Source organism: Anser anser (assembly GCF_964211835.1).
Source record: "Anser anser genome assembly, chromosome: 3".
Lineage (NCBI taxonomy): Eukaryota > Metazoa > Chordata > Aves > Anseriformes > Anatidae > Anser > Anser anser.
Genome location: NC_139722.1, coordinates 106,743,778 through 106,759,308, shown reverse-complemented (window position 1 = coordinate 106,759,308; position 15,531 = coordinate 106,743,778). Strand labels below are relative to the sequence as shown.

Genomic DNA, 15,531 nt, shown 5'->3' with positions numbered 1-15,531 from the left:
AAAGGCAAAAACAAAATAGTCTGTTATTTCATGAACCAGAAATAAATTCCAAAATTGCGGTCAATCTAAATCTATTTTTCAATTACTTTTGAATGATAAGCAATTTAAATTTGCAAAAACATTCCAGAGTTTAAAGATGTTGCTACAGACAGTTAATAAAGATTTCATCACTTCAGTGTAAATGTAAAATGTATACTGTGTTTTAAATATTAAAAATTAAGAGAAAGGAACGTGTAGGAATATTTGGGGGGTTCATTTTTGATGGTTCATTGGACAAGGTATATAAGAGCTTAAACGATAAATGAAAGAGACAAACATTATGCATTCCTGTCTCATATCAGTGCAAAACTGTTTTTAAAAAAATGCTTCTTCATACACACAATACCATTGCAGTGGTCTTCCCTCTGCATCTCTGGAGAACCTATTGTTACACAGTACTTCTTGTAACAGATGTTAGCTAGAACTCCTAAGTTTTTTGCTCAAAATTACTTTTTTGTTGTTTGTTTGTTTGTTTTTATTGCATCCAAACCCCAGGATATGCTGTACTAATCCAGTAGAGCTGTGTGGCACTATAAGAGACGTTCAGTTGATGTTTCAGAAGCTTATTAGCACTGGAGATGTTCTTTATCAGATCGTTCAGCTAATTATATCACTACCTACTTGAGATGTAATTTATATAACGTGTTAGATTGGAACTATTCTCTATGTTATTTGGCTTGAAGTGTACATTAAATATAATACCAAGAGAATCAAAGCAATTTTAGAGATTTCCTCTCCTAATCATGTTTTTACTAATGATAGTTAAGAATGAATGTAAATCTTACTGAAAGCCCTCAGCCAAGGGCTCAGGTGCCGAAGGAACAGGCCAGAAATGGAATTTTTAATATATTCTTATTTATTTAATCTGGTATACAGTCTGCTTTCCAGTTTCACATGAATAAGTGCATCTGTCTTTCACGCAGTTCTTGCCTGTATGCTGCAGGCAGAAGAGAGCCAGCACAGGACAGGGAAAAAGAACCCCACCTTTCCTGTATCATCACACATTAAAACTGGCACTTGCAGGAGTTTTAGTTACAGAGAAAAAAATGAAAAGTTGCTTTTACTATTTCACTGTCAGGTTTTCTGCCAACTCTGACTGATTTCTTTAAGCAATCTTGTGTCAAAAGCCTCTGTGCTCCTGTGTGATTACTTGAGGTAAAAATGAGTGCCGGTTATCAATAAGAACGTAGCATGTTCTTGTCCAGCATGAATGCTGTACAGGTGGACTAGAATAGTAGAAACTTCAAGGACTATCTCGGGATTCTTTGAAAGCTGAATCTCCATTTTGCAGTTTAGCTGCAAAGTCACTGGGAATCGAGTCCTGAGGCCTGGAAAAGTCCTTTGATCTTTGAGTTCAGCACATTTTTTTTTTACCTTGGCATAGTAACTGATGCCTGTATTTGCCTGTATAATAGTAGCCTGGTTTCTGAACATCTGACCAAAACCTTCACTGAGTTTAGAAGCTACAGTCATGTAGAGTAAAAGCTATTTCATTTTCTGTGGATATAGATGTATTTTATATATATATATATATATATATATGATATTTTGCAATTTATTCTTAATTCAACACGAATGTCTTTAAACTTAATGTGTCCATCTTTTTTTTGAGTAATTATATGAAAAGCATTACTCTTTTGATGTAAACTGATACAGAACTTTCTAATACTTATTAATGAGATGACAGTTCATGTGGAAAAGATTCATTTATTTTCAGCTTTTATCAGTCTAATACTTATCATATACTAAGAAAGCATAATTCCTAAAAATTCCTACTCATTCTACTCTCCCTACCCAACTGCAAATTTGTTTTTGAAGTGCATAATGTGTGTGATTAAATAAAAGAAACTGAAAATGAGTGAAGAAATCACATTATCTAGCCTTTTTAATAGAAGAATTAAAATAGCTGTTTAGCAAAATGGAGTAATTTATCACTTACTTAGTGATAAATTACGTAGTGTTCCCTGTAACTCATTTATCACAAGTGGCAAGTATCATTGTTTTATTCTAATCTGAGAGGGTGGGTAGGGATCAAACGCTTACATTTCAGTGTTCATACCTCTTGTAATTAGCAACTAATTTAATCGTGATTGTTTATAAAATAAAACAGGACCTAGAAAACCTTTCACAGAGTTTGTCTTCTACTGGAACATGGTATTATACATGACTTTATATCATTTATGTGGTTAAATCCTTGCTTTCAGGTGGAATTTTAATTTACACTTCAGTCCACTCAAGTATATAATAGCTTTATTTGTATGTTGGATACAAGTAGTACATCTTTGTTGCCCATAATTTCAGTTGTAGTATCCTTTTACAAAATAGAACATGCAGTCAGAGTGCAGTTCATAAACAGATTATGGTAGTCCAAAGTAGTTGGTTAACACAAGAGTGCCGAATCAAAGTCTGACTTCTCTTGTCTTTTTTTTTTCTGAGCTCAGAATTTGCTTCTGGAGAAAGGCTTGAGACAGTTTAGACTCCTTTGATCTTCGGAGTGAATAGACACTTGTACTGAATTTTTCTGTCAAAATATAATTTAAAATAATAAAAAATCCTAGAGAAACGATTCTACATTCTTTCAGAATAAGTTGCTCATGTTTCTCAAATGTTCTGTTCTTGTGTTATGTCAGTCATGATTTTTCTCCTAATGGATGTGCATTACTTCTCCCTCCCTTCTTACTTTATTAGCAGAATAATGTGACCACTAAAATCAAAACATGTTTTAGAATGCTTTCTGGAGCTGGTAACTACTTTTTTTTTTTTTTTTTTTGGGCGGGGGGGATTATCTGTCTTCATCATTCTGTAACAATAGCTGTTTCCAAATGAGAAAGAAAATTCCTATTCAAAGTGTAAGTGTGGTTATTTGCTTTTAACAGTCTATGACTGACTTTTTTTTTGTTTGCTGATTTACATATAATAAAAGCTTATTCATATTCAAAGTTTGCTTAAGTATTACAACAGTAGGTTACACAATGTGTTTGAGTGTATGCTTACAAATACGATACTCAACAGTGATTTCAGTTCCTGCTAGAGAATCTATTGCAGCATCATGTATTCCTTTCAGTGTTATTAATAGGGAAGAGAGCCAGGGAGAGCAAAAATTGTTAAGAAACAGGAGCAAGTTCCTAGATTCATGAAATCATGAATCTCATTTCTTCCCCAAATTGTTCCCTAGGACTTTTCTTACAGTATTTCTTTAGAGGCCAACAGTTGTTGGAAAGGAACAAAACAATGTAAGGAAGGGTAAGGAAGAGTGTGAGATTCTCCTGTAAAAAAATAAAATTATTTATCTGTGCTTAAATGACATGGGAACAGAAAATTGATCATCTATAGCAACATCAGTACTTTTTCAAATTAATTCAATGCATATCAGTGAAGTAGACACCTGTACTCCTTTTGAACTAATAATTTCTTTGGCATTATCATATTTTTATCATTTGCTGTTATATAATTTGGTTTTGTACTTAAGTGTTAAATTTGTTAAGCTGACAGTACTTATCTGTTTTCTTTGAATGCCTGTATGATTCATTTATATAAGTAGTGCAGAAAACCCATTTTATGCAAGTGGGAAACAAATTAAGGTATAAAATTTGGAGAATAAATGCATTATTTTTGAATTTTCTGTCTTAAGATCCAGTGACTGATAAATTCAGGAAAGGATTTAGGTTGGCCTTCTAAAATGGCAGTATGCTGAGAAACCTTGTGCATGATGCATCCTGAGATAGTTCTGGGTTCAGTCATACATCCATATGCAGACCCTCTGTGTAATGGCAAGCCATTATTTTGCTATTATTGTGAAGTTTCCAGCTTTTGATGTTTACTACAGAAGTAGCAGTTTAGAATGACTTGCTTTGTAGTATTACGCATCCTTGTTAATTATTTTGTCTACATGCTGTTTTGGTAAAGTTTTCCCTGGTTGAACTACTCTGTGAAAGACTGTAAATAAGAAGGTGGCACAATGGATAAATTTTTGAATTTTAAATTACCATGAAATGGAGCACAAAACAGTACATCTGGGAACATACTAGAGTCTGGTTTGAAATAGTTCATATATTCAGTCCATAATATTAATATTTTGGAGATTTTGTAGCGGGAACATGGCTTTTAGAAATAGGCTATCAATGGTTTCAGCTTATTTCGTCTTTGAAAATAATTCTTTTGGTAGGTAGACAAAAGAATAGACAGCACTTCACTAGTTATTGTTTGTATAGTATCGAATAATGGTTTGTCACATGACATGTATCCTTGAAATTTGTTTAATAATCTTATTTTAAGATTTCTTGTTTATTTTTCCTTAGAGAAATGTTTCAGCCATTATCAAATAGCTTTGATTTATCCTGTCTGGATGATTTCATTTCTCTGGTCTGTCGTCCCATTACTTTTGATACATAATAAGGTCAAAGCATCCAGTGGTATGCATTTGATTTGAATCAGGCAAGGGTACAGGATCAAATTATGATCAAATCAGCCAGACTTATTCTGTGGTTTAATACTGCCAGGAAGGAGGTTACATATGCAGTAAAGCTAAACATAGTGCTTATGTAGGATTGCAGAATCTGCTATGAGAAATCTGCTAAAGCCTGTGGAAGTATTTCTTCTGGCCATTTGATCAAACTCTAAGAACCTAAATGAACCTCTAGCGAAGTGAATGTTAAAACTATCGTTGACTTTAGTGGGAAAGAAGGTAAATTCTAAGGAAATAAGAAATATGCCTTTCCTGCGCTCGCGTGTGCTATAATGAGACATGCTTCTTGTCTGAAGTCTTTCTATGATACGAATAGATCCCATGTCTTTATATATTCATAATCAGCTATTTGGGATTGTAACTGCAGTAATATACAGTAATTTACAGTACTCAGAATTCATAATGAAAACATGTTATACTCAGTTATTGGGTTCATATTATCTAGTGTTTTTCTATGTAGGTAATTACATTTTAATCATTAAATGAAGTGCAACACTTCATGCTGGCTAGAATGACTGCCATACATTTTTAATGGTTTCTCTAAGTGTCATTAAGTGATAATTTGAAAAAAATAAATAAATAAACACCCATCAATAGACACAATTCATTATTAATAAAGTCTGTTCTTAATTCGCTTTTAAAAACAACAAAAGGGTGCTATGAAATGCTGTAGTGATAGATTATAACTGCTTCTTATATAAAACATACAAATATATTTTAATAATTTTGTTGAATCTGTTCATTCTAAATGCATTTCTTAATAAAAGTAAAAGACTACATCTGCATGATAGAACTAGAGAGTTGATACAAGTATCATAGACTCATTTAGATTGAAAAAGACCCTTAGATCATCAAGTCCAACCATCACCCAACACTACCAAGTCCACCACTAAGCCATGTCTCTAAGCACCACATCCATATATCTCTTAAAGGGATGGCAACTCTACCATTTTCCTGGGCAGCCTGTTCCAATGCATAACCATTTTTTTCCATACAGAAATTGTTAGATATGTAATCTGAACCTCCTCCGGTGCAACTTGAAGCCATTTCCTCGTATCCTATCACTTGTCATATGAGAGGAGCGACCAACACCCACCTCACTACAACCTCCTTTCAAGTAGTTGCAGAGATCACAACTCCTCTGATCCTCCTTTTCTCCAGATTAAACAATCCCAGTTCCTTCAGCCATTTCTCATAAGTCTTATTTTTAGTGCCTTCACCAGCTTCATCGCTCTTCTCTGAACCTGTTCCAACAACTTAAGATCCTGGGATGGTTAATTAACAGTAACTCGTTACAGCTTTTCTGTTCTTCATCTGATGATGGACAGAACATTTTGACTTTTATGTGTCTTCTAAAATGTCAAAGCAAGATGCAGTAAAATTCTGTGAGCCGACTTCCTTTTTTTTTTTTTTTTTTTTTTTGCATCTTTGTTAACTTACACTGAAACTGTACAGTGGCAGATCTGTGGTTCTTTTACCTTCTATTTTCCCATTTCATAGCCAGGTATGGCAAACAGCATTGCAGTTGCTGTGTTTCTCATCACTTTCCAAATGGCAATGCCCTTTTGAGGGCAAAGATGACCGAGCTTGAATCTAAGTGATCATGAAGAGGGGTTTTAGTTTCTTGTGAGGAATGCATTATTCCAAAGTCTGGAGAAATGCAGAGATGGATTATGACTGCCTCCCCTCTGTAGTGGGTTTGCGTGTCAAGGTTTTGGTGGCAGGGGTCCATAGGTGTGGTTTCTGTGAGAAGAATCTAGAAGCTGCCCCATGTTCGGTAAGGGCCCCACTGCTCACGAGAGCCAAGCCAATAAGCGATGTTGTTTTGCGCCTCTGTGAGAGCATATTTAAGACAGGGAAAAAAAAAAAACAACACTGCACCACACAGCAGCTGGGAGAGTGAGAGGAGTGTGGAACAGCCTTGCAGGTGCCAAGGTCAGTGAAGAAGGCGGGGGAAAGGTGCTCCAGGCGCCAGAGCAGAAGTCCCCTGTGGCCTGTGGCGAGGCCCCTGGTGAAGCAGGCTGTCCCCCTGCAGCCCATGGAGTACCACAGTGGAGCAGGGTTCCACGCTGCAGCCCGTGGAGGAGACCACAGTGGAACAGGTGGACCTGCAGACAGAGGCTGCGGCCTGTGGAAGATCCCTGCCGGAGCAGATTCTGGGCCAGACCTGTAGCCCGTGGAGAGGAGCCCACGCAGGAGCAGGTGACCTGGCAGGAGCTGCTGCCTGTGGGGGATCCAGGTTGGAGCAGTTTGCTCCTGAGGGATGGACTCCGTGGTACGGACCCATATCTGGAGCAGTTCTTGAAGAGCTGCTGCCTGTGGGAAGCCCACATAGGATCAGTTCAGCAAGGACTGCATCCCATGGGAGGGACCCTACAGCACAGGGGACGAGAGTGATCGAGAAGGAGTGGCGAAGAAGCACTGTAGACTGTCCATAATCCCCATTCCCCCGTTCCCTGGCGCTGCTCGGGGGGAGGAGGTGGAAGAGGGTGGATGGGGGAGGGAAGGTGCTTTTGGTTTCTTTCCTTTGTTTCTCACTTCTCTAGCTTGTTAGTAATAAGCAATAAATCTTACTATCTCCCTATGCTGAGTCTGTTTTGCCCGTTACGATAATTACTGCGCAATCTCCCTGTCCTTATCTCAACCCTTGAGCCCTTTTCATCGCATTTTCTCCCCGTTCCTCTTTGAGGAGTGGGGAGTGAGAGAGCGGTTGTGGTGGAGCTCAGCTGCCCACCCAAGTAAAACCACCACACCCTCGCACAATTTCTGTATTTTGTTCAGTTTGGCCAAACAAGAATAATGTCACAGTTATTATTTGAATTCACACCATTGATGTCTTTTCAAACTATCTAGAAACAGTTGTGTTACGATACTTCCATTGGAAAGTTATTATATGCTTTTTTTTCCACTTTCAATCAGTTTGAAACCAGCAGTTTTCAGATTCATTCTTCTATACACTAAGTGTGTTTTTATGGGTACCAGCTGCCCCTGAAAGAGTTCTTCAATAGTTCTTAACTGGCAGCATCTACTGGAAAATGTGATGAGTATCTAGTTGAGTAACCAGACAGAGACTAATGAGTATCTCATTAGGTACTATTCAAACACTGAGACCATTTGTCTGTCACATTATTAATAGCAATGAAACTCACTTGAACAAAAAACAAATTTCTTCTTTTGTTAAGTATTGATACCAGAAGTGAATATTCTTATTTACCAAAATGTTGTTGAATCATTTCAGTGTTTCTAGCCTTAGCTTCCTAAAAGCCATTTACATCAACATGCTCAACTGATTGAGTTTTACTGAAAACATAGTAACTAGTGTAAAAAGAAAGGGAATTGCTTCTGTACCTACAGCCAGAACATGCTTAGAGTATAGGTGAAGTTTGATTTCTCTTTAGAAATAAAATAGTGAAATGGTCACGGAGGTTTGCCATGTCAGCAAGTAATTTGTTGAGGTTGCTAGTATTACTAACAAAAGAGTGAAGTTTTTGCTGTGAGGAGAAACAAAAATGTGGAAAATAATGTTTTAAAGAATGAGAGCTGCAGGAACAATAACAGAGCCGCAGGACGGTTGAAGTTGGAAGGTCATCTGGCCCAACCCTCTTGCTCAAGAAGGGACACCTAGAGCAGGTTGCCTAGAACCATGCCCATGCAGCTTTTGGATATCTCCAAGGAGGGTGACTCTACACCCTCTCTGGACAATCTGTGCCAGTGCTCTGTCACACTCACAATAAAGAATGTTTTCCTGATGTTTAGATGGAACCTCTCATGTTCCTGTTTGTGCTCATTACCATTTTTCCTGGCATTGGTTATCACTGAAAAAGAGTCTGGCTCTGTCTTCTTTGCATCCTCATTCAGGTATTTACATTTATTTATGAGATCCCCCTCCGTCCCCAAGGATGATCATGGGGAGGCCGACTCACTTGTAGCTCCCTGGATTTTTCTTCTTGCTCTTCTTGAAGTTAGGAGTGATGTTTGCTTTCCTCTAGTCTCTCCCAGTCACCACATTTGATCAAAAATTATCAAGATTGCCTTACAATGATGTCTGCCTGTTCCCTTAGCACTCATTGGTGCCTTAAGTTGTTTCTTTAAAAATATGAAATGATACACAAATCTTGACAGGTACACCGTTTGTTTGTAAAGTAATTTAACTTTGTTATCATGTGGTATTTCACTACTACTGTCGTTAACCATTCAGACAGAATATTTCATAGAAGGCAAGATTGTTAAGTTTGAATTGATTTGTAAGTTTTTAACATGATTTTAATGAGAAAGATTGATGATAATGTGTTGTCAAAGATAGATAGATGATGGGGAATATTTGCACACTTTAGTACTGAATTTCTGATTATCTGTTGCTACTGAGAACACTTTGATAAGCATTTGATAAATAGTGAATTCCATAATATTGAAGAATCTAGACTAGAAAATGAAACAGATCTACCAGAATACTGGATTAAGCATGAAAACCTGAGATTTAGGTTTTTGTTTTGTTTTGTTTTTGTAATTAGGTTTATGGAATGCAGTAGTTTTGTCCATGTTTATCTAGCATATCGTATACCTTCATGCTTACCCAAATGACTGTCAAATACAAAAGCTACCAAATAAGGAAATACATTATATAGTCAAGAACCTTTAGCTAAATTACAGGATTTGCTTGCTTTGTTCTTTCGTAATCAGTGTTTTTGTTAGAGCTGCTAAAATGCTACCTTCTGTAGATGTTATGTTAAAACACTTCAGTTGCTTTTGAAGAATCACAATGTTAAAAGTGATTTGGTGTGAAGAACTACAGACTCTGCAAAGTAATCCGTGTTCCCAGATAGATATTTTAAGACAAGACTACAACAACAATATCAAAAACCATGACGTTATCTAACATTGTGATGTGAACATGGTATTAACTGACTTCAACTTAGAGCAAATGCTGTTGCAATGCTACAGAGCAGTGTTGTACACATTTTCCTAATTAGATCTGAAGTAGTAGAGCTGTGCAGGTATTATACAGCATCTGGTAGAGCTGGTTAAATTTGTGTTTTAGAGATGTACAGTGTATGTCCAAGTGAGAATATTTTTTATGACTGTATTTGAATTCATGACAATTCTGATATGAAATGCATACAAAATGCCAGAAGAGGGTGGAGCGATTGGTGAGCCAGTTAGAGGTTGTGAAGGTGAAGTTGTCTTGTATCCCGTAGAGGGGAGGGTTAATCTCCTGACTGCAATGCATGAACACACTGTTGTCAGATGAGAAACTTTCCCAGTTATCTGAAGTATGGATTTGACCTACCTGATAAATGTGTGTGCTCTGATGCACTGTTATCATACTTTAATGGAGGCCTGTTATGGATTTACAATGCAATGTCAGAGTGGTCAGGGGCCATGTGGTAATACTACAATGAATTCTGAAAACTGAATAAGCAAAACGCAATCCTACAATGTAAAAAAAAAAAAAAAAAAAAAAGGCATGTATGTTTTGGTAGGTAAAAAAAAAAAGTAAAAAAATAAAGTTTGGGATAAGTATGGAATTAAAGGCTTTTTCCACATTTTTCATTTTTTTTCAACCAAAATATTTTTCTGACATAAAATATTATGATAAATTTTGACTTTAATTTCTTACACCCCCCCCCCCCCTCCCCAGTTTAGGCCAGTTTTTAAGCAAATTAATGCTATTTTTTTAAAAATTAAATGTTTCAGCATAACCTAAAGAAAAATAAATGCTAAAAACTGCCAACACTTCAGATTCAAACTTTACATGCCACTTTCTTGCCAAAATTAGTGGTTAAATTAAACCTCAGTTTACAAATTCTTCAGAGATTCACCAAATGGGGTACCTAATCATCCTAATCATCTTCATTCTAGTTTCTGCCATGTGAATTGGGGGAATCTTCATACACAAGTTGATTTTGATCAGCTCATGTATCAAGTGATGACATGTAATGTGAAGGAAAGCACTACAGTATTTCCATAACATTTGTTTAAGTAGCTTATATGAACATCGTAAAACGTACCAATTACTTTTTTAGTAATGTCACCAAAAAAAAAAAAGTAGTACAGACCTTATTATAGAAGCTGCAAGAATTGGGGAAGAGATCAAATAGTGAATTAAGTAGTGTACATACCATCATACATTGATTGAAGATGCTGCAGAAGAAGAAGAGTCCATAGGTTGACATTAGTAATCTTACTGAAAGTCAGTCAGATGGGACCCATATTAAACAGATGTTTTCCAATCCGTGAAGCTGATTTGATCTTTCCATGACAACTCGAGCTTCTTTTTTTTTTTTTTTTTTTTTTTTTCCATTGAGGAGGTAAAGGGCTACTGATTTGGCCTTTTATTTTCTCCCTTAAGGAAAATTCAAGACTAAACTTTTTGACAGAAGTGAATACTTACAAAATAACATAATAGACACAGAAATGTTAACCTCTGTATTGGATGTCTGTAGCAAGGTATTGGTAGCAGGAGAGCAGGTGGTGGCCTCCCTGAGAAGAAGTCGGGACTGTCTATGGTAGACATAGCTGGTTTCAATGGCCCCACCACAGGGCAAAGTTGAGCCCATCAGCCAAATTGTTGGTGCCTCTAAAAGCATTAAAGAGATGGCAAAATACTGCCTGTCAGAAGGAAGGGAATGGAAAATGGAAAATGAGAGAGGAGTTGCTCCAATTATTGTAGCAGAGATTTAACTGTGGAAGAGACCATGTTGGAGCAGGTATTTCTCTGCAGCTTGTGGAGGGCCCCATGCCAGAGCAGGTGGATATTTCCTCCAGGACCTGTTGCCAGTGAAATGCGTTAGCAGATTTATCCTGAAGGACTGCAGCCCATGGAGAGGACACATGGTGGAAGAGGGGAAAAGACTGAGGAGGAGGGAGCAGCACACAGGAGCTGGTGTGGACTGCCTACAGCCTCCATTCCCCATCCCCCTGTACTGCTCAGGGCAGGACAGGGAGAGGTAGAGGAGGCAAGAATGAAGCAGTGAAGGGAATAAAGTTGATCCAGTGGAAAAAAATGGGGAGAAGGCTTTGTTTTAATTTTTGTTTTTTTGTTTCTCACCTTCCAAAACTATTTTAATAGCAATAAATGAAAATGATTTTCTCCAAGCTGAATATGTTTGGCTTGTGATAGTAATTGGTAAGTGATCTCCCTGTCTTTATTTAATCCACAAGCTTTTCTATCTTACTTACCCCCGCTGTCCCCTTGATGAGGGGGAGTGAGAGAACAGCTGGGTGGGTGGGTGTCTGGCAGCTGGCCAAGGTCAACCCAACAACATCTAAAAGGTTTTTTTTTTTTTTTTTTAAGTCTGCATAAATTGTGGCTCTGTTTACAATATGAGACTATAATTTTGCTTTTGAATGAGCTTGCTCCTTCAGGCCCTTCTTTGGGGAAGTTTTAAAAAATGTGCCTGGCATGCTGTTACAGTTCTATTCATTTTCACATCTGTGTGAGTGATCTGGTTTTGCAGAAGTAGTTTATATTGCATAATATTTATACATAAATATACTGCATGTTGATTCATTTATATTCTTTAGCTTTTTGTGTTTGAGTCATTAAATACATGGTAGATGTAGTTTTGTCCCAAGTTGCTGCATTTAATATTTATCATCTATTCAGTGTAGCTATTCATGCTGTTTTAGTATGCATTTGCAGTAAGCATCCATACCAAATAAATTTGCTCTTGAGCGTTTCATGCTTTTATTAAATATTCATTAAATGGGAGGCATGGTAGTCATGCGGTCCACTGCTTAGTGTATTGAAACCCTAGAAAATGCATTGTTTGTAAATTTTTTAAAACAAAACGAGCCGTGATTTTCCTCCTCTACTGAAACATGTTAGGGTCCGTGGCTCTTAGTCTAGTGTTGGGTTCTGCACACAAGGCTGAGAGTTTTTAAGATCTAGAGAATGGGTACAACAAATTCTGTATGTCCTTCGAGTATATTTGCAGTAAGTCTCTTGACCTGCTGTTTCTGATGGACTTGGATGATAGATAGGTATTTTCTTGCTTCTCTATTGTTGGCTATGTTAAAGGTAAAAATAAAGATTTTTGGACAGATTAAACAGACTAATTTTTGGCATCAGTCATGCAAGTAAAATCTAGCTCACATTTCAATCAAGTTCAACGGGGGTAAAATTTGTCCTAAGTGTAAGAAATTTATGCTCGATAAAAAGAAGTCTGGAAAAATGCCAAAGTTATTTTTAAAACCAGACTAATTTAACTGTTTTTTCTCTATGATAAGCCTTAGTCAGAACTTTTGTAAGAATGTAATTTTTGTCCAGAATGGAACCTGTGGGGAAAAAAAGGCTTTCTCAGGATTACCGTTCTCCAGAAGCCTGGAAGGGTGAGATAGCAGTTATGTTGTAACCCTTCTTACCATGCAACTGTTTATATTCCTAAGCCTATATTTATCTGAGTTCCTCACTAGAAAGGTGATAGTGTTTGTCCATGGAGGTACCAGCTGTCTGAATATTACAGAACTAGAGAAGCCTGGGTAGGATGTAGCAACGTTTTCATGCTACATAGCACCTACTGTATATTTATTGTACATAAGAAATGGCCAATATAAGCAGCAGTCTGTATATTGTGTATGATCATGTGCTTGTTGAAAGAGAGGGAACATCACTTAATCTGGAACTCAAGACTAGGGATTTTTGTTTGGTGTTTGTATCTTTTGAGAAAACCTCTAGCAAAATAGAGGGGAAAACCCTCCTTAAGGGTGCTCTGAGAGGTATTTGTTTATTTTTTAAAGTGTTTAATTACAAAATAGGCTTAGCTTGTTAAACCCAGGTGTGAATTTCCTTTTGCAAATCCTGGTAGTTTTATGTAGGCTAAGATACTTCTGAAGCCTGATTTGGTCATTGTGTGGAGCATATTAGATAAGTAGAGGCTACTAGACCATTTTTTAAATTTATATATATATTAATATATTTGTAAGAATATTATTATATTCATTACCATTTTATGCTTAAATATATACACATATATAAAGTGGTCTAATAGGATTTGCCTTCTGCTTCATTAAACAAACAAACAAAAAAACTCCAAATAACTGCATCAAACCAGTGAGATAGCACCTCAAAATAATTGTAGACCATTAATTTTTAATGTTTTTATCAAAAAAAAAAAGTTCAATAAAAATGTAATCACTGAAGTCCTATTTATCTGATTTTACAGTGCTGTACTATTGAAAGTAAAACAGGCATTGCAAATACCTAGCTTTTTTTTTTTTTGTCCAGTCTGCTGTAGGGGGACCTAAGCAGATGAGACAGAACAACAGCAGACATAAGCCTGGAGAATTTTCCTAAAACTATGTTCTCACATCTGCTTTTTGTCTGCTCTGTCATTAACTGTTCTATTCTGTTCTCTTCTAAATTCATGCTGTTATTATTTCCTTTACCTGTGTATTTATGTTTGGGTCTTGTGCTGATGGTATGACAGACTGGTGTTTGCAGCTGTATTCTGGAGATTGAGTTTATAGCTCTTACATATTACGGAATCTGACATCCTCAGATTTTCATACCCGTACCATTACACTACTCCAACATTTACAGATTTCCATTGAATTCTTACTAGCATTTATTATTAACTAAACATAAACAAATCCTGACTTTGCATATCTCCAAACCCTGTACACATTGTATAAGGTTGGTGTGTATGTTTATCCGTAGGACTTCAGAGAAAACATAATCTCCATATATGTTATACTTTTCTGATGAGGCTGAAAACTTAGCTTGTCCTTTTTGTGTTTCTTAATCACCTTTAGGATAAACTAAGAAATAACCTGTATGACACATACATGCTAGTAAAGGTATATCTCAGAAAAACTATTTGTTTACTATTTCATCTTAACTTGTTGTTTAGCATGGTAGTAGGTGTAGGTTTGGACAAGTTATATTCTTACATAAATGTTTTGTAGTTATTCAAGACCTTAGGCCAAAGCACTTTGAGATATCTAGGTTGATTCCTTTTGAGATGCTGTGATTTTAGTGCGGATGAGGAAGGAAAAGATCCAGGTTTTGACTGAAATAATGTTTTAGTTTGCATATTCTCCTAAATGCTGGATGCATTCCAGATCACATTGCTGATGCAGTATATTTTCTAAGTTTAATTGTACCCATAAAGGTTCTGTAAGAAAATACTATGTTCATAGAAAATCTTAGTTATCTTTTTTACTTCATGGATTTTGTGTTTTAAATTAATTACTTTTTGATATAGTGCTTACAGTAATACTGTTGAATTAGCTATATTAGCTATATAAAAATAATCCATGAAAACAGCTTTGTAGTAAGTGCCAACGATTTATTTATTTATTTATTTATTTATTTTTCCCCAGGAAAAGAAGAGTATATTGCAACATTCAAGGGATCAGAATACTTCTGCTATGATTTATCTCAGAATCCCATACAAAGTAGCAGTGATGAAATAACTCTGTCATTTAAAACACTTCAGAGGAATGGACTGATGCTTCACACAGGAAAATCAGCTGATTACGTCAATCTTGCACTGAAAAATGGAGCTGTCTCCTTGGTCATTAATTTGGGCTCAGGGGCCTTTGAAGCACTGGTGGAACCTGTGAATGGGAAATTTAATGACAATGCCTGGCATGATGTGAAAGTAACCAGGAATCTGCGTCAGGTAACAGTACAATGGATACAAGAATAATTGACTTTGTTTTGAGTAAATGCTTGACGATTTGAAAATTGCATAGTGTCACATTGGATGTGTTGTAGGCATTTTATTAGTTCTTTATTTGCACAAGGAGGGATATTCCTGCCACACTTGAGCAGGGGCATATCTAGAAAGTTGTAGGGCAAGCAGCTGTCTGAATGAGACAGTATTAGTTAGGTGTTTTAAGACTATAGGTATCACTATGGTGTTTCTCCAGTACATCTGTCTGCCCTTGCAGTCTTGCATTAGCCAAGGCTAAAAACTTTCCATAGGACATAAGTTACTCTAACTCCATTGCAATTCTTTAATTTAAAGAAATGTTTTATCTATTTTTGTCTTTTAAGGAGTGAGCAGTAAATTGATTGTTGG

The 15,531-nt window shown here is 36.5% G+C and overlaps 1 protein-coding gene across 41 annotated transcripts in view; it reads left to right on the top strand.

Annotated features, from left to right (window-relative positions):
* The window catches only part of NRXN1 (neurexin 1), a 725,995-nt gene that overhangs the window by 235,058 nt on the left and 475,406 nt on the right, over positions 1-15,531 (top strand). For 40 of the 41 annotated variants that reach the window (XR_014582544.1, XR_014582545.1, XM_083831654.1 and 37 more), the window contains one exon: positions 14,828-15,129. Coding sequence is in view for 38 of the 41 variants with exons in the window: in XM_083831654.1 (XP_083687780.1) it covers positions 14,828-15,129 (302 nt within the window). In the remaining 3 variants the exon portion in view is untranslated. Of the gene's footprint in view, positions 1-14,827; positions 15,130-15,531 lie in introns of those variants that run through there. The other variant, XR_014582546.1, reaches the window with a different exon arrangement.